We start from the raw sequence: 18,157 nt of genomic DNA, 5'->3' as shown, positions 1-18,157 counted from the left end.
ATCCCAAAAGAGGCCAAGGCGGGCGGATCATGAGGTCAGGAGTTCAAGAGCAGCCTGGCTAACATAGCGAAACCCCATCTCACTGAAAATACAAAAAAATTAGCCAGGCGTGGTGGCGGGCGCCTGTAGTCCCAGCTACTTAGGAGGCTGAGGCAGGAGAGTTGCTTGAATCTGGGAGGCAGAGGTTGCAGTGAGTCGAGATCGCGCCGCTGCACTCCAGCCTGGGCAACACAGCGAGACTCTGTCTCAGAAAAAAAATAAAAATAAAAACAACCTTTGGATTCAAACTCTTCTCCCTCTACTCGTCACCACACCCCATATACACATGCACAAACACACACATACATATATCTCTTTTCTTAAAAAATTTTTTGCATATCCCCTATATTCTCTTTATTGTATAGATTAATATCTAAATAAATGTTAGTGAAGTCAATGTGTAGTTTTCACTTTTGACCAAGTATAATGGTAACATTTGGAGGAAGGCCCCTGAACATCTTATTAGTGATATTAGGTGCTCTCTTTTTCAGGGAATCAGTCTTAGCAACCAAGAAGTACCTGTGGAGACCCATGACTGCCTGTTTAATAGCAGGCCTCTAATTTATTAAAGGATTGCATTCACCACCCCCCGCCCATGGAGTATATCTATAGAGGGGCCTTTAATTATTAGAGAATCAGAGGAATCATAGTCTTTTAATTCATACCCTTTGTCTTACTGTTTATCATCTTTCTGAGGATTGAGATCTTGTCAGCAATTATTACATGAAAATTATTTGTGAGTATTGATAGATAGGGATTAAATGAGGTAGTGTATACCATGACTTTGTTCTCATTTGCTGCAGCTTAGGCTTTCTCATCAAACAGACAAGGTTCAGCCAAGAAAAAGAGAGATCTTTTTTACTTCTATAGACTGCAATTATATAAACATTCCAGTATCCACCATATTTTCGCATTTGTTAATCCTTACATAATATCTTTGAATTTTTTCGTCCTTTCTTTTTCCCTGTCTCTTTTAGTGTCCTTTCTTTCCAGAGATTCTATCCACTTTAACTACTTAGTTAACATCTGCTGCTTTCTCTTAAAATAAGCACAGTCTTTTCTTTAAGGCTTTCCTGCTAATATGAAGAAACAGATTGTAAAAAAAAATAAGTATGAGAAATTACCAAGACATTTTCATTGTAATTCCCTAATTTCTATTTTCTCACTCGTTTTCTTAGATGGTCCCAAATATCTACTTCATTTTCTTCATAGGTCAATAGACAGAAGTGTTTAATATCTGTGGGAAAAGTTGAGTGTGGAAGTTAATGAAGCATTTTACTTTTTCTCTTACTAACAATATATACAAACATCTGAGAAACTGAAAAAGAACTTGTAAGCTAATGCTGTATCTCCTTTCCTTGCTGCAAAGAAATCTAGGTAACATAATTTTAAGATAACTCATGGGTTTGTTCTGTAAACTCGTTCTAGTAATAAGGCTTACTGGCTAAAGTTTCTCCTGAGTTTAGGCAGGGTTTTTTTCCCCCACGTGTCAACTATCCCTTTCATTTTTCAAATCTCATCTCCATGGTGGAATTTTTCCTAAGTTGGGTAGCAATTTCCCTTCAATTTAATTAATGTTCTTTTCCTTTCATATACAAAAAGTACTTCCATATACAGAAGAAAATTTTATCTTGATCTCCATTTTATGCCTTTTTGTCAATTAGTATGGGTATCATTAGAGTATGACAATATACTGAGTCTACTTGCATACATAACATTATCGACAAGAAGGAAAACAAGTACATAATGTATTAGAACTGAAAACAAGTACATAACATATTAGAACTGAAAACAAGTACATAACGTATTAGAATTAGAAGTTTAGGAAAAACCATGGACACCACCTAGTATACCACCCTCCTTTTACAGATGAACAGAGTAGACCATTTCCTCAAAGAGAATTGGAGGAATTTTTTGACTTCATAGTAGGTTGCTAATTGAATTTTTATAGCATGGTTCAATTTATTTTTATTGTTCATCATACTAGGCCTTTTATGCCTTTTATGTTCATTATAAGTGTATGTTAATTGTAACTGTATATAATTTAACATGTTACTTCATTAGGTGGTTATATACAGATCTATATTTCCTAATCTGCAACCTTCTAAAAGGTTTCAGATATATTTTGGAATTTATTTGGACTTTAGAGAGGGAATATAACTTATGTACTATGTAATAAGAAAAAACTTTAACTTGATCTGGGTTAGTATCCCTCATCAAATACATATAAAATATATGAACGTTTAAACTAAGTTGTATCAAAAAGAAGACCGTAAGTCAGGGTAGATCAGATTTTGCTATCCACCGTATGATTTATAAAAGAACTCTTAGTTTTCGGATCTTTTTGGATATAGAAATTGCTGATAAGGGATTGTGGACCTGTAGTTGATGTTTAAGAAAAATAAGACTGAGTTCCATTTTTCAGTAAAAATTGTCAAATGATTTGAGTCAGAACAACAGGTATGTTTGAATGTGCAAAGTTCAATTAAGTAGCTTTTCATTTTATAGTAAAATATCTGGAAATATATTTGTATGCAATTTCTTTACCAGGTGGATGGATGATGGCCTAGTAAATGATATCACGCCAAAATTGATAGGAGACAGACCTAATACATACATATACACAAAAGCATTGGCAGAATATGTTGTACAACAAGAAGGAGCAAAACTAAATGTGGCAATTGTAAGGCCATCGATTGTTGGTGCCAGTTGGAAAGAACCTTTTCCAGTAAGTTGTTAGAAACCTTTGTAAATAATTGGAGTTGAGAATTTTAAGTTGTATAAAAAGAGCTGGCAGTTCTTTAAGAACAGGTATTATTTACTAAAGGTGAATTACCATGGCAAAGCTGTTTTGTGTTCATAGAGTTAATTTTATTGGTACTTTCATTTCTATAATGTGATGCTGGGTGTATAGAAATGTAGATCAACATTTTAAAAATCCTAATTGAAAATTAAATCAGAAGCTGTGACATTTTCTTAAGTCAGAGGAGATTTGGTTTGTTTCTTAGTACCAAAAAGAAGCAGATCTTCCAAGAGGTAGACCCCTTCCTCTGTAGATCACAAAGCTAAAAAAGGTACAGGGTGTTAAGGTATTTGTGAATTCCTGGAATGAGAGAAAGCAGAAATATAAACCAGTTGGGTAAATTGATTTAGGCAAAACCTAGGTCTATGTAATGGTAGTAAGTGACAGCATCTCTTGTTGCTTTGACAATTATTCTATTTTTCTGTTTTATTCATAATTTTGAGGAGGATTTACCATTTTCCCTAGTCTCAGGATACTGAATTAGTAAATAGCATAAAATCAAACTTGAACAAGCTTAATTTTACCAAAGTATTTAACAATATAAACCCTCTTTTATAAATTTCTCTTTGCAGAGAGTTAATGGAAGAGTAGTAGGTAACCCTTTGAAAATGATTTTACTCAATCATTTTTGATCCCAGAGGAAGACTGCTTCTGTTTGGAACTGGTAGAAATAGTCTGGCCTGAATCTAGTATGTTTTTTAGTTTTTAGAAGACAGCTACCAAGTATATATTTGGGGTTGTAGAGTTCAAATAATAAGTCTCTAGCTTCATAATGTTTCTAAGCTTCTCCCCCTTTTAAAATTTTTGGTATTAGGGATGGATTGATAACTTTAATGGACCAAGTGGTCTCTTTATTGCGGTAAGTAAACCTTTTGATTTATTTAATATTCTATACATTTTTCTGCTTTTTGTATATCTTTAAATATACACTATGGCTTATATATCTTAAGGTGTTGTTTTTAATTTCAACAAAGGCAGGGAAAGGAATTCTTCGAACAATACGTGCCTCCAACAATGCCCTTGCAGATCTTGTTCCTGTAGATGTAGTTGTCAACATGAGTCTTGCGGCAGCCTGGTATTCCGGAGTTAATAGGTATATGAGGTGACAATGTCGCTTATTAAATATGTAGTAACTGAAAAGGGAAGACATACCTATTGAGTAATGTTAATTAATCCCTCCATCCAGATATTGCCATACCAATATTTAGGCAGTAGCACTGCCAACTCCAAAAGTTGGTATTATCACAGACAATAGCAAGTGCTCCCATCAGTAGTAATGAAAAATTAATGTTAATGCTCATGTATTACTTACAAGATAGACAAGTTCACTAGAGGTTAAAAATGGAAAAAACAACAACAACAACAACAAAAAAATCTCCCTAAGGATGATTTTTTAATCCAAACTAAAACTTGGTATATATAAAAAGCTGAAATTCACAGAACATGGTTTACATATATTAAACATGGTATTAAACATGGTGTTACATATATTAAACATGATTGATTAAACCAGAGCAGCTTTAATCAACCCATGAGCATCTTTCCTTTAAAAGGTAATAGTAGCATTCACAGGTAACACTTAAACTTTAAACTTCCCAATAACTTCTTTTTTCTAGGTAGTAAACTACCCTTATTTTTGATAATCAGTATTTTCTGTCCTAAAAAAAGAAAGATAGGATTATGTGAATATGTTGTTTCTGGCATAAGGAAACTTAGTCCATAATTTTTTTTCAACTAGATCCTCTGAAAAAGACAAGAAGAGCTGAGGTCGTTTGATGTTTTCCTCATGTTTAAAAACAGATATTCCTAATAATATAAGGAGGAAAAATGTGAAAGAAAAAATGTATTTTTTTAAAATAAGTAATTCTTTTTGGTAGGGGAAGAAGAAAGGGTAATTGTAAATAGTCATTAACATAAAAACTAATCTTTTAAGGATAATTAAAAAAATAATAATTAGTATAGAAAAGATGCCCATCATCCTCATGTCTTCTCGAATACTATGTAGGACTTAGATTGGATATGTTTGGCCTCTTATTATGATTAATTGGTTTCATCTTTGTCTTTGCAGACCAAGAAACATCATGGTGTATAATTGTACAACAGGCAGCACTAATCCCTTCCACTGGGGCGAAGTTGGTATGATTTTACCTGTGTTTTTGAATGTTAGAATAAATCTTAAAGAACCAAGCTCCCTGAAGTTTTAATGTTAGAATACTTATGAGACATTAAGGCCACTGAGTTACCAATTTGTTCTTAATTGTCATCTTAGAAGTAATATCTACCAATACTACCTTGTGGTCCTTAATAATGTTTCACAAATTTAAAAGTATCCTGCTGTCTATTCTTACCCACCCACCCTACCCTTGTCTAAGCCTTGCTGTTTTTCTGCTGCCATCTGCAGTAGCCCTCATAGATACCTATAGCATGGGAACAGTGCTTTTTTTCTCCCTTGTGAGCACCCTTGGTCTTGATATTGCCTATCCATAGACAGTATCACTTCTTACAAGAGGTGGTATATCAAGTGGTACTCAGAGTAATAAATAAAGGAGTTAGGAAGTAGGATACAGTTTGCCAGAATATTTTCTATTAACCTTTATTAATCTATTTAAATTCACAGATTCACAGCAGATATACGTGTTCCTAGTTCTATAGGAATAGTATAACTTAAATAGAAATGGTTAAAACCCATTGAAATTGAATCATTTTTAAATAGTTGGTTGATGAGTTCAAATTTAAAGTAAAATTTTTTTTGGCATTGATTTAGTGATAGATCTTATTTAACCTCTAATTGAATAATTACCCCTGCAGAACAATTTTGATTTCAATGTAAATTTTGTATGACATTTGTCCTAGAATTTTTCTATGGCATTTTTATTTCAGTGTAAAATTGACCATTAGAGCATATAAGAAAAAGATAAAATCTAAGGTGATTTTAACTTTAATTATTTTCAGTATTCTTTCAAGAATAAACATTTTTAATGAGTTAGGTTTTTTGGTAATCTTTTATTGTGTCATAAAGTTTAGTAAAAGCTGAAATTGAGCATTATATTTTAGTGACTATCTCAGTATACATTTCCAGTAAAGTATTAATATAGATGATACTAGGTTTGATTGTGTTGACATTACATAGCCTATGTAAATTACAACAGAAATTAATTTTGGGTTGTTTTAAGCCTGTTGATGTATGTTAATTTAAGCATCTTAAGCAAAGGATGATTATTTTCCTTTTCTTTTTTAAGTAAGTACAGTAATAAGAGTCTGGAAAGAGGAACAGAAAGAAAGAAGCTATCGAGAGAGGTGAAATATAGAAAGTGACACTGTAAACTGACATAGGTAAAACATTAAAAGGATTTTAAGAGTGAATTTTAGAAAAAATTCATTCATCTAATTAAAATTCATGAATAGCAGCAGTTATAAAACCACTTGAGTTTAGCAGTCTAATAACCATATTCTCTTAGCTACTAGAGAGTAGAAAAGTTTGTTTTTTAAATGAACGAACTCTGACATCTTTGGTAAAATATTTTGCATTGTAAAAACGTGATTTTTTTTTTCAAAACTTCATTACATGGTTATTATCAAAGCTGTTACACAACTTTTCTTCTTCAGAGTACCATGTAATTTCCACTTTCAAGAGGAATCCTCTCGAACAGGCCTTCAGACGGCCCAATGTAAATCTAACCTCCAATCATCTTTTATATCATTACTGGATTGCTGTAAGCCATAAGGCCCCAGCATTCCTGTATGATATCTACCTCAGGATGACTGGAAGAAGCCCAAGGTAATGGTGACTAGCTCTGTCTTATCTGTTCCTCTGACTGTTAAACAACCCATGCTTACACTAAAATGCATATTAACTCTGTATTTGTTTATGCTTATGATAAGGCTTAATAGCCTTTTGTGAATGAGAAGACTCTTGAATTTAAGACTTTGTCAGAAAAGCAAAGGTAGTGTTGTAAGTCACTCTAATTTGTTTAAAGTTTGGATAAGTTATCGTCATGTATTGAATTCTAGGTCTTACTTTAGGTTTCTTTCTAAATAACAATATTTAAAATGCTTTGACGCTTATTTTTCCTACAGGATATTATGTAAGTCATTCCTTCAAGATGAATCCTTTAAACCAAGTATTCAGGTGCCCCAGTTTTAAGTTTAATTCCAACAGCCTATCGCACCATTATCGGAAGGGTGTCAGCCATAGAGTATCTGCATTATTGCTCGATTGCACTCATGTTGACAGGTCAGAAACCGCGGTAAGAAGAATAGCAGTAAATACACTATGTATTGGTAAGGTGGTGGAAGCTTGCTGGAGAGATGGAAAATCACTAGCATGAGTTTTACCTTTAGATTTACTCACCTGATTAATCACAATCAGAATGCTAGGACATTTCTTAGAATTTGGAGGTCTTTGGGGACACTAACTATGGACCACATCGTATTGGGTCATTGATCCTCCAAAATTCCATAATATAGGAAATGTCCTACATTATGGTTATCATAGTTATTATAAGCTGAAATTGAGCCCTTCTCTCCCTCTTAAAAACCTAGGGATGAGTTATTATAGGGGATTAAGGGCAAAAGTTTTGCTTTGAACGGATGGTGCAGTTTTATGTGAAAAATATAGGATGCTTCTAGAAAATTACTTGAAATATCTCAACTGCCCATTCAGCTTATAATATGGTTATTTCAGTTTTTGACTAATTTTCCAGGTTTGGAATGGCATAGTTATGAAAAAAAAAGTTAATAACAAATGGAAAACTTTGTTTTCTTATAGTTGCTATAGCCTTACTTTCTTTCTTTTTTGTTTTTGTTGAAATCCCACAAACTTAAAGATCTCCTACTGTCTTTACCACACAATTACAGTGGGATATACTATAAAAATACTTATTTTTTTAAAACTACAATGGCATTACAGTAGAGTCTTTGATTGGAGAGTTCAGGATTTGAGTATTTTTGTATAAAGAAGATGCTGATCCCAGAACTTCCATCAACTACTCAAAAAATAAAAGTGAAGTATCTGCCAATTACAGTGTATCAGGATCTGAGTTCCTTGTAGGTATTGTCTGTGGATTCGCTTTTCCATGATGTTTCTAACCCTATATGTTAGCTAATTGAAATATGTGAGAGGTGTTGAACAACTTTAGCACAGATAAAGAAATATTTTCAGACTTTTCTAGAATGATCTGCAAAATGCAGTACTTGCCATTGGAAGCATTCTTTCATGGCTAAAAAGCAGGTGTAAATTCATGAATGATGGCAGTGCATGCTTTGTTTGTATTAAGATTGTTATAATTTAGGGCAGAAAAGTAAAAACTGGGTCAAAAAATAAAACAAGTTAAATATATCACATTGCCTTACACAAAGAAAGGGGGCTTAGTAAACTTTTAAAAAAATAAGTGAGCAGCTAGTTTACTAAACAATTCAGAGGAGATGTTGCTGCACAACAAATCATCTCAAAGTAAGAGGCTAAAAACAGCAACAGTCATTTTATTACTTCTTTCAGTTATTTCTGTCAGGATCAGGAATTTGAGAAAGAATCCGCTGGGCAGTTTTGGCTTGGAGTCTTTCGTGTGTTTGTGATCAGATGAAAGAGGCAGGTGGGCAGAGAGGCAATGGAATAGCAAGGGGACCGATGTTACTCTTTGTCATGTCATAAGGATCTCTCCATGTAGTTCTTTGCAAGGATTAATGATAGCCTTAGGGGAATTAGACTTCCTACATGGCAGCTGATGGCTTCAAGGGGAAGTCTTTTAGCAAGTAAGGTGGAGGCTGTGTTGCCTTTTGAGCTACCCGTAGAAGTCATGCAGCATCACTTTTGCCTCATTCTTCTAGTCACAAGTGAGTCACAAATCTTCTTAAATTTTTTTTCATATGTTCATAATTTTATTTTGGTGCCTGACATAGCACATTTTTTTAATACTTTAAGTTCTAGGGTACATGTGCATAACGTGCAGGTTTGTTACATATGTATACTTGTGCCATTTTGGTGTGCTGCACCCATTAACTTGTCATTTACATTAGGTATTTCTCCTAATGTTATCCCTCCCCCCTTCCCCCACCCCACAACAGGCCAAGGTGTGTGATATTCCCCGCCCTGTGTCCAAGTAAGGGGATTTAGAAAGTAGTCAAGATGAAGGATATTGTTGCCATCGTTTTTGGAAAGTACAATCTGCTATAGTCAACCTTCTGGCCAAAACAGTTCATATTTCTTCTACATGGAAAGGACAGTTGCTGCTTCCCTCCTCATCCTGCCTTCCCCTTCATGCGTCCCCACCCCCCGACCGCCCTAGATCCCTGTGACATCAGCTGGAAGCCAGGGTTCTGTCTTCTAAATCTGGTCAATTGAGATTGACAAGATGAGGCTTTTTAGGAGTGATTTTGTCAGTATAGCTCCTCAAGTATAGTTCCTCAAGAATTGATCTGTGAACTAAAGCAACGAGTTACATACACCCATTATAAATGATGGTAAGCATAGGAAATGGCTTTAGACAGTTTTATTCAAAAAGAGAGAAATAGGGAGACACCCAGCAAACACTGGTCTATAACATTTCTGAATTCCAGTCAGATATATGTTGATGATTTCTTGATTAGGAGCTAAGTCTTATTCTCTGGGAGTTCTCTGAGGTTCTTGCCTCTGCCCTCTGAGTCATCCTTCTTTATGCATAAAAACTGGCCTGTGGGCTCTGTGTGCAGCCGAGTAGCCTTCTTATCCTGCTTCCTGCCCATGAAAGGTTAGGGGATCAGGGCAGGAACTGGCAAGCTTTCCTTGTAAATTAGGGCCATATAGTAAATATTTTAGGTTTAGCAGGACATGGTTTTTGTTGAAGCTACTTATCTTTGCTGTTAAAAATGAAAGCAGCTGTAGACAATAGGTAAATGAATGAACATGACTGTGTCCCAGTAAAACTTTATTTACAAAAACAGTTGGTGGACTGGATTTGGTATATAGGCCCTGGTTTGCTGACCGTTAATATAGCAGTTTCTTCATTGTTTTGTTTTTTTTGTCTATCCCTTTACATTTAATCTGACATGATTGCTTAAAAATTGTGTGGGTTTCCGGTGTATCTGTTTTCAAGGAATCTAATCCATTAGACTAAAGCCATACCCATAAATCTCTTTGACACAAGCCCTTCTCTATCTTGGGTCCTCTAAAAGTGGGACAACACTTTTAGATCTTAGATCCTTGCCTCTTAGATCCTGCCTTTTGAACAGTAAGAGTTTCTGTTACACATTTAAGATTTAGAGAGTGCCTTTTGTCTGTCTGAAAGTTCTAAAAGGTACTACCTAGGTCCTTCTAAAGTCTTAGCAAAGGATTCATCTTCCCCTACCCTGCTATGCTCAGACACCATTTCTTAAAGAATTCCTGGCTGACATTTTACATTTCTTCCAAATTTCCACTCAAATAATTCATTTTTTAAAGATCATCTTTGTCCTCTTTTGCCCTCTTTCAGCAAATTTCGGCTAGATCATTGAGTTTATTAGGTACACTTTCTATATTCCATATAACCAGAAGTGACAGTTTGTTGTCCTTACTTCAAGCCCTCACCAACAGCTTTCTTAAAACCCTTTAAGGCTTCCATTAATAATGTTTTCCTTGTCCTTTCACATTTCACTACTGCTCACCTAACAGGCCTTACAGATTTTGTTTACCACTTGACCCTGAAGCTAATACCACATGTTTTAGGTTTTTATTGTAGCAGACCCTCTTAGTATTGAGATCTGTGTTGAGATTTGTTAATCTGTTTTACATAACAAGTCACCTCAAACTTAGTGTCTTAAAGCAATCATTTTATTTGTGTGTCACAATTTCTGTGGGTCAAGAATTCTAGAAGGGTTAGCTTGATGGTAATGGCTCAGGATCTTTCAAATGATTGTAGTCAGACAGGGACTGGAGTAGCTTTGCTGTGGAGGGAGTGGTAAAGGGGGGAAGGGGACAGTAGCTGGGGTGGCTGGGCATCTCTCTCTCTCCAGTAGTGTCAGACCCTCTCCATGTGGCCTCTCCCTGTGGACTAGTTTGAGCTTCCTCGCAGCATGGCAGCCTCAGGGAGAGTTGGACAGCATACAAGGTGACTGAAGGCTTCAAGGGTGAGTATTCAGTGAGCAAGACAGAAAGCTCTACACCTTTTCTGACCTAGCCTCGGAAGTCACATCGTGTCACCTCCACCTCATTCTGTTGGTTCTAAGTTATTTTCAACTTTCATTGAGAAGACAGTCAAGGTGACATTGTATTGTAGGTGGGCATGTAGGATGGGAGATCATATCATAGGCACCTTTGGAAATTCATCTTTCCTAAATAGGAAATATTAAGTAAACAATCTTCTTACCTGAGGTTTGTGCTGTGTGAGGCTTTCTAAGTATCAAAGCAGGACAGATCCTTGACTTCTGGGAGCTTATAGTCTGAAGGCAACAAGGAATATAAAGGTTTTTTTACTTAGACAATTTTATAAATGTTAAATACAAAGTCTTATAATTTATATTATTTCATTTGTTCAGAAATTTATTGAGCACAGTAATAGACTTTATACCTTATATGGGGGCCTTACTATAATGCCTAATTCTACATTAAACTGATGTCAGTCATGTCATTCATTTCATCCAGTTTACTCGTTTACGTAATTCTGAATGTGAGCTAGGTAAGCATCTGACCTGACATTTTTTAAAAAATGGCTCCATGATCTTATGTTTTGGTTAACTAGCATAACTTTATCTAGCTTAACTTCTCTAAACCAGATATCTATTTTTAATCTGTATACTTCTCAACTGGAGACATTTGATAATGCTCACAGGTATTTTTAGTTATCACAACTGGGGAAGGGCTGCTGTCAGCACCTAGAGGCCAGGGATGGTGACAAGCATCTTAGAGCATGCAAGATAGCCCTCCACAAGAAAGAATGATCAGACCCACAATATTTATAGTGCCAAGGTTGAGAAACCCTGGACTAGAGAATCATTAAGATCTTGCCTTAGTCTAAAGGATTGTGATTATTTTTAAGTTGCCGTAATAAAGAATAAATACATATTCAGAACATACCTGGCAATGTAGTCATCAACATCTGTTCTATGGTATGTTTAACCAAGGAGTGATGATGCAAAGTTTTACATTTCTTCTTATTCCTCAACTGTTTTCAATCCAGTATTTTTGTTGCATAATAAATAATAAATTTCACACACAAATATATGGCCTTCCAAATATCTTCCCCCTCCCCAATTTTTATTGCAATTATTTTTTGAATGACTGAATTACTGATTGATGTTAGGGTTGACTGTGTCACTTGAATGAATCTGAAGATAAGATTAGGTGAGAGAATTATCAGTGAAAAAAAGTTAAGAAGAAAAAACTTTTAATAAGATATATATAGGAAAACCACGTTAACTGTGTGTGAGAGAGAGATTTAAGTATGCTAAACTGGCATGAGAGTATGGGTTGATTTAGTGACAGATTTGTTGTATCTTTTTGTTTTTTAGAAAAAAATAATCACCTAACCTTTTCTAAGAGCAGCATGTGTTTTTCCCCCTCAGATGCTTTTTATCTACAGAACTATCCCTGTTCAAAAACTACCTTTGATGCTTGATAATTCATTTTGTGTTTAATTGAGATTTTATTTTGAAATTACTTTATTGAATGAAATATAGTTTTTCTTTACCTAATTTATATTGCTTCATTTTCTTCCACTATTCTGGATTCATAGTTTATTTCTAAATGTATTGAATGTGTTATCAGAATTGCTTAGCTAATGATACTTTCTTGTTTTTTTTCTCCTCATTTCTAATGTAATTTTCCTCCATGCCCCTCCTATTTCTAAAGCCCCTAATTTTGAGACTGTCTAAACTATTCGATACATATAATGCTAATTGTTATTATAATATAAATGAAATCTCTAAAAAGTACTTCTCCACAAATTATTTTTCTATTCACAGAAGTTGGGATTTTTTTGGTGTTTGTTTTGTTTCAAAAAGTTCTTTCTTCCCTTTCCCTACTTATCATAAATATTATTGTATAGATGTTACTGCTTAAGTTAGTGTTATGATATCAATGACTTACAGTGAGCCATGATATATAAAATGGCAGATTTGAAGATTAAAGCTCCTTGTACTTTCAAAAACAATCACACTCTTTCTTTAAAGACACACTTTTAAAAGGGTGTCACACTCCTTTATTTCTATAAGGATGCGTATTGGTGGGGTATGCGGAGGTGAGTGGGTATCTGTTTCAGATAGTTTTCAGCATGAGTCATTGATTTCACAGCACATCCAGATGATCAAGAGTGGTGCCAATCATTGTTAAAGAAAAGTTGTTTTGTTTTTTTAAATGAATAGAGTTGACTATGTGGCAAACGAACATTTCTGTATTCTTTGCTTCAGCAGTGCTGAAGAGTTGGAATTATAAATATAACACAGTATGTTATGAATTCACAGGAAATCTTAGGAAATGCAGCTGTGAATTAAAATGTAGTTTAAGGAATAGAAAGCAACGAAATATTAATTGAATCCATTCATTTGCTTAGTATTTTGTGTAGAAAATTTAAGAGTATTGTGTCTCCTTTGAGAATTAATTTTATGTATCAGCAGAACTCTGTTTAGGTAGTATTAAATGCATTTGCTGCTGCTTTCAAAAAGCATTTAGTTTCCTTTTGGATTTATAAGTTGTTCATTCAAGATGCAGAAATATTCTTATTCCCTGCTGATTTGGTACACTTAATGATTAAATGTTATAATTTTAATATTAATGTCTATATTGGGGGAAACTTACACCCTGGGTGGTAATAGGATTTTTCCTAATCTATACAAAATATAAATCTGTCAATTTTTCTTACAATACAGGATGATGAAAACAATAACTCGTCTTCACAAAGCTATGGTGTTTCTTGAATATTTCACAAGTAATTCTTGGGTTTGGAATACTGACAATGTCAATATGTTAATGAATCAACTAAACCCTGAAGATAAAAAGGCAAGCAAGTATTTTCTGTTTTATATTAGAAAATAAGTAGGATACTAATTACAGAACCATTAGCAAGCTGAGAAATATTTTCCACAGCTATTATGCAACAAGAAAGCCATTATTTATAGTCTCTCATAAAGCTTTAGTCATAATTGTTAGTGGTGAAATAAAATTGCTGTATCTTAACATTTCTAATACAAATATTTTAGAGTGGCAAAGGTATTTTCAAAGCATGATTGAAATGTTGATTCTTTTTTTCCCTTAATGTTGCTTTCAGAGAGAATTTTATCTTTATGTGTTTTTCTTTCAAACACTTTGTTTTCTTTGAGTTTTGAGAAAACGCTTCTCGAATAAATTGTTTTTTATAAACTCTTTTACTTTTTGTTATTCCATATTTTGCCCTTTGTTAGTTTGGAACTTAAATTCTTTGTGTATGTTTTTTTTGAGCTTACTCTAGATGTTTTAACATGTATATCTAACACAGACTAAATTAAGCAATATTTATAGCTTCCTCCTTAATATTATTTAGAACCTTAAAATGTTTTAGTTGTGATTACCACTCCCACTCACTTAAAATGGTTGTATTAATACATTACTTCAGTTCTCTAAATTTATTTTTTTTATTATTTTTTTTTTTGAGATGGAGTTTCACTCTGTGCCTAGGCTGGAGTGCAATGGCACAATCTCGGCTCACTGCAACCTCTGCCTCCCAGGTTCAAGTGATTCTCCCGCCTCAGCCTCCCTAGTAGCTGGGATTACAGGCACACGCCACCACACCCGGCTAATTTTTGTATTTTTAGTAGAGACAGGGTTTCACCATGTTAGCCAGGCTGGTCTACAGGTGATCTACCCTCCTCAGCCTCCCCAAGTGCTGGAATTATAGGCGTGAGCTACCACACCCAGCCCAGTTCTCTGTTTAAACCCCATGATGAGATATTATTTTGTTCATTTAGTTTTTATTTAGATTTCTCTCTCTTTCTCTCTCTCTCTCTATATATATATGTGTGTGTGTGTGTAATATGTATATATGTATACCAATGTCTGTGCTCTCAGATTTTCTCCTTATGATCTTTTTTCTGTCTGAAATATATTCAGCATACCAAGAATATGTTTTAGTAGGGAGTCTGTTTTATAGTGAATTATCAGTTTTTGATTGTCTGATATGTGTGTTGTTTCACCCTTGGTTTTGGAACATGATTTCAGCACGTTAAAGAACTTTTTTACTGGGCATAGTAGCTCATGCCTGTAATCACAATACTTTGGAGGCTGAGGTGGAAGGATGTCTTGAGGCCAGGAGTTCGAGACCAGCCTGGGCAACATAGCGAGACCCATCTCCACAAAAATAAAAAAATGAGACAGGCGTGGTGACTTGTGCCTGTAGTCCCAGCTACACAGGAGTCTGAGGTGGGAGAATCAGTTGAGCCTAGGAGGTCAAGGCTGCATTGAGATGTGATCACGTCATTGCACTCTAGCTTGAACGATAGAGTGAGAGTCTCAAAAAAAAAAAAAAAAAAAAAAAAAACCTGTTTATTTATATTCTGTCTTACGTTGTTGCTATTGAAAAGTCAGTAGTTGACTCTTCCTTTATAGGTGATCTTTTATTCTTGTCTCCTCTTCCATTTTCTCTTTATGTTTGCCGCTTGGCAGTATCACAATGAAAGTGGGTGTAATTTTGAAAAATTTACCTTGATTGGATTGGGCTTTCTGAATCTGAGGTTTGGTGTCTTTCAGCAATTCAGAGAAATACTTAGCCAGTGTTTCTTCAAATATTGCCTCTTCACTATTCTTATATCTTCTTCCAAAATTCCTAGTGTATGTTAGATTATTCTGTCCTCCAAATCTTTTAACCTTAATTTCCTATTTTGTATCTCTGTGTTTCTGGGCTAAACTCTAGATAATTTAAGATTCTGTGGCAGTCTGCCAGCTGTGTCTAAACTATCCAATTGAATGTAGAGTTTTAGTTGTCTTATTTGCAGTTTTAGAAAGTATAATTTATTTTTCAGATCTTATAAATGTTTCTTAAACAGTCTCTAGAATTTTTTCTTGAAACATATTAAATATGATTGTTTTGCATTCTGCTTCTGATAATTTAAACTTCCAGATGATTTGCAGCATCTGATTCTGCCATCTATTGATTGAGCTGGGTGTCACCCATGGCACCTAATTTTTTAAAAAAAAATTTGTTTGACTATAAATTTATATTCTTTGAGGATTTCTGCGAGAATTTTTTTGAGGCCAGGATTGAAATTACAGTTTTCTGATAAGGATTTGCCTTTGCTTCTACCAGTAGCCTAGTTAATTAGCTAACTGGCATTTATAAGCCAGGGCCCCTTTAAAGTATCTGATTAGGTTTTTAGCACAACTCAGATTAATGTAGGTCTTATATAGACAGTAGGGGCCAGGCGTGGTGGCTCACACCTGTAATCCCAGCACTTTGGGAGGCCAGTGGATAACTTGAGCTCAGGAGTTAAGACCAGCCTGGGCAACAAAGTGAGACCCTCTCTCTACAAAAAATACAAAAATTAGCCAGGCGTGGTGGCGCATGCCTGTAGTCCCAGCTACTTGGGAGGCTGAGGTGGGAGGATGGCTTGAGCCTAGGAGGCAGAGGTTGCAGTGAGCCAAGATTGTGCCACTGCACTACAGCCTGGGTGACAGAGTGAGACCCTGTCTCCAAGAAAGAAAAAAGACTGTAGATTTGGTTCATTACAGTTTCTCAAGAGTTTCTTTTTTCATACAGTACTAACTTCCTTTCTCTTCCCATTTATTTTTTTAATTTTAATAATGTTTTATTTAACTCAATATATAATCAAAAATATTGTTTGAACATATCAAAAATCTAAAAGTTATTTAAAGGATATTTTACTTTCTGTTTTTTCATACTGAGCCTTCAAAACCCAGGGTGCATTTTATACTCCATAGCATGTTTCAGTTTGGACTGGCCATATTAAAAGTGCCCAAGAGGCACAGGTGGGTACAGAAACAGAAGTCTGTACAACCTGCAGAACCATGAGCCAGTTAAACCTTTTTATCTTTACAAATTACCCATTCTCAGGTAGTTCTTTGTAGGGATGTGAGAATGGACTAATGCACCTAATCACTACCTCCTTTGTCTTCTTCCCAAAGGGAACAGCTCTTGAATTCTAGCACGAAATATTAGTTTTACCTATTTTTGGCTTCACATAAATAGTATTATACAGTATTTTTTCATTCTTCTGTTGATAGACATTTGAGTTATTTCCAGTTTCTGGCTATTAGGAATAATTATCATACGATCATTCTTTACGTTTATATGTACACATTTGTGTAGGGTATATACCTAGAAATAGGATAGCATAGGGCATTCATACGTTCAGTTTAGCAGGTAATGGCAGTTTTCCAAAGTGGTTGTATCAGTTTACATTCCAAAGGACAGTGTATGAGAGTTCCTGTTAATCCACATCCTCCATAACACTTGGCCTTTTAATTTTGATTTTTATTTTTAGTCACTTAGGTGATATATAGTGGTATAACAAAATGATATATTCCCTAGTACATACAATGCTTATATAAAAATTGTAAAAAAAAAAAAAAAAAAGAAAAAGAAGTAATTAATCCTATCAGAAAATAGATTAGAGAGATGAATAGTTTACAGAAAATGATTCACAAGTTTGAAAACATACTCAGCTTTACTCAGTGTAAATGCAGACTAAAGTTAGACTGGGATATTATTTACTATTTATCAAATTTGCAAAAATTAAAACTTGGACAGTGTACTCTGGTGAGTCCCTGGACAAATCAGCATCCTTATACATTGCTGGTAGAACTATATGGTGTATGTTTCTCCATTCTTTTATTTTCAGTCATTTTGTGTCTTATCGTTTGGATATGTCTTTTGTAAGCAGCATATAGTTAGTTGTAAGCAGCATATAGTTCTTAGTTTTTGTTTTCAGTCTCACAATTTTTGGCCTTTAATTGGAGAACTTAACTCCTATGTAATTCCTATCATTTTAGATTTAGCCTGACTTGTGCTTTATATTTGTCATGCTGGTTTTAAGTTCTTTTTTCTTTTCTTTTCTTTTTTTTTGCTGCCCTTTAGATTATATTTTGAATAATTTTATTTTTTCCCATCTTATGTGTGTTGCATAGAATTATGTTCCTTTTTGGTTTAGTGGGTTACTCTAGAGATTATAGTATCCTTTAATTTAGCAAGGTCTAATATAAATTGATACTTTTACCCTTCTCTGATAGTGAAGGATCAGCATGTATCTGTTGTTGTTGTTATTAGGTTGGTGCAAAAGTAATTTCGGTTTTGGCCATAATGCATGTTTTAATTCTGTATATATATATTAAGCCACACAAGCCGGTATATTGTGGTTTATGCAGTAAATATTCATACAAAT

General features: G+C 34.5%; 1 protein-coding gene across 4 annotated transcripts in view; it reads left to right on the top strand.

The window, feature by feature from the left end:
- The window catches only part of FAR1 (fatty acyl-CoA reductase 1), a 64,089-nt gene that overhangs the window by 39,925 nt on the left and 6,007 nt on the right, over positions 1-18,157 (top strand). For 2 of the 4 annotated variants that reach the window (XM_001093916.5, XM_077963274.1), the window contains exons 5-10: positions 2,590-2,767; positions 3,657-3,701; positions 3,817-3,935; positions 4,911-4,978; positions 6,449-6,620; positions 13,658-13,787. In XM_001093916.5, coding sequence (XP_001093916.2) covers positions 2,590-2,767; positions 3,657-3,701; positions 3,817-3,935; positions 4,911-4,978; positions 6,449-6,620; positions 13,658-13,787 — 712 coding nt within the window. Of the gene's footprint in view, positions 1-2,589; positions 2,768-3,656; positions 3,702-3,816; positions 3,945-4,910; positions 4,979-6,448; positions 6,621-13,657; positions 13,788-18,157 lie in introns of all 4 variants that reach the window. The other 2 variants (XM_015114815.3, XM_015114816.3) reach the window with 1 other exon arrangement.

Source organism: Macaca mulatta, chromosome 14, assembly GCF_049350105.2.
Source record: "Macaca mulatta isolate MMU2019108-1 chromosome 14, T2T-MMU8v2.0, whole genome shotgun sequence".
Classification (NCBI taxonomy): Eukaryota; Metazoa; Chordata; class Mammalia; order Primates; family Cercopithecidae; genus Macaca; species Macaca mulatta.
This window is presented reverse-complemented; position numbering and strand designations above follow the sequence as displayed.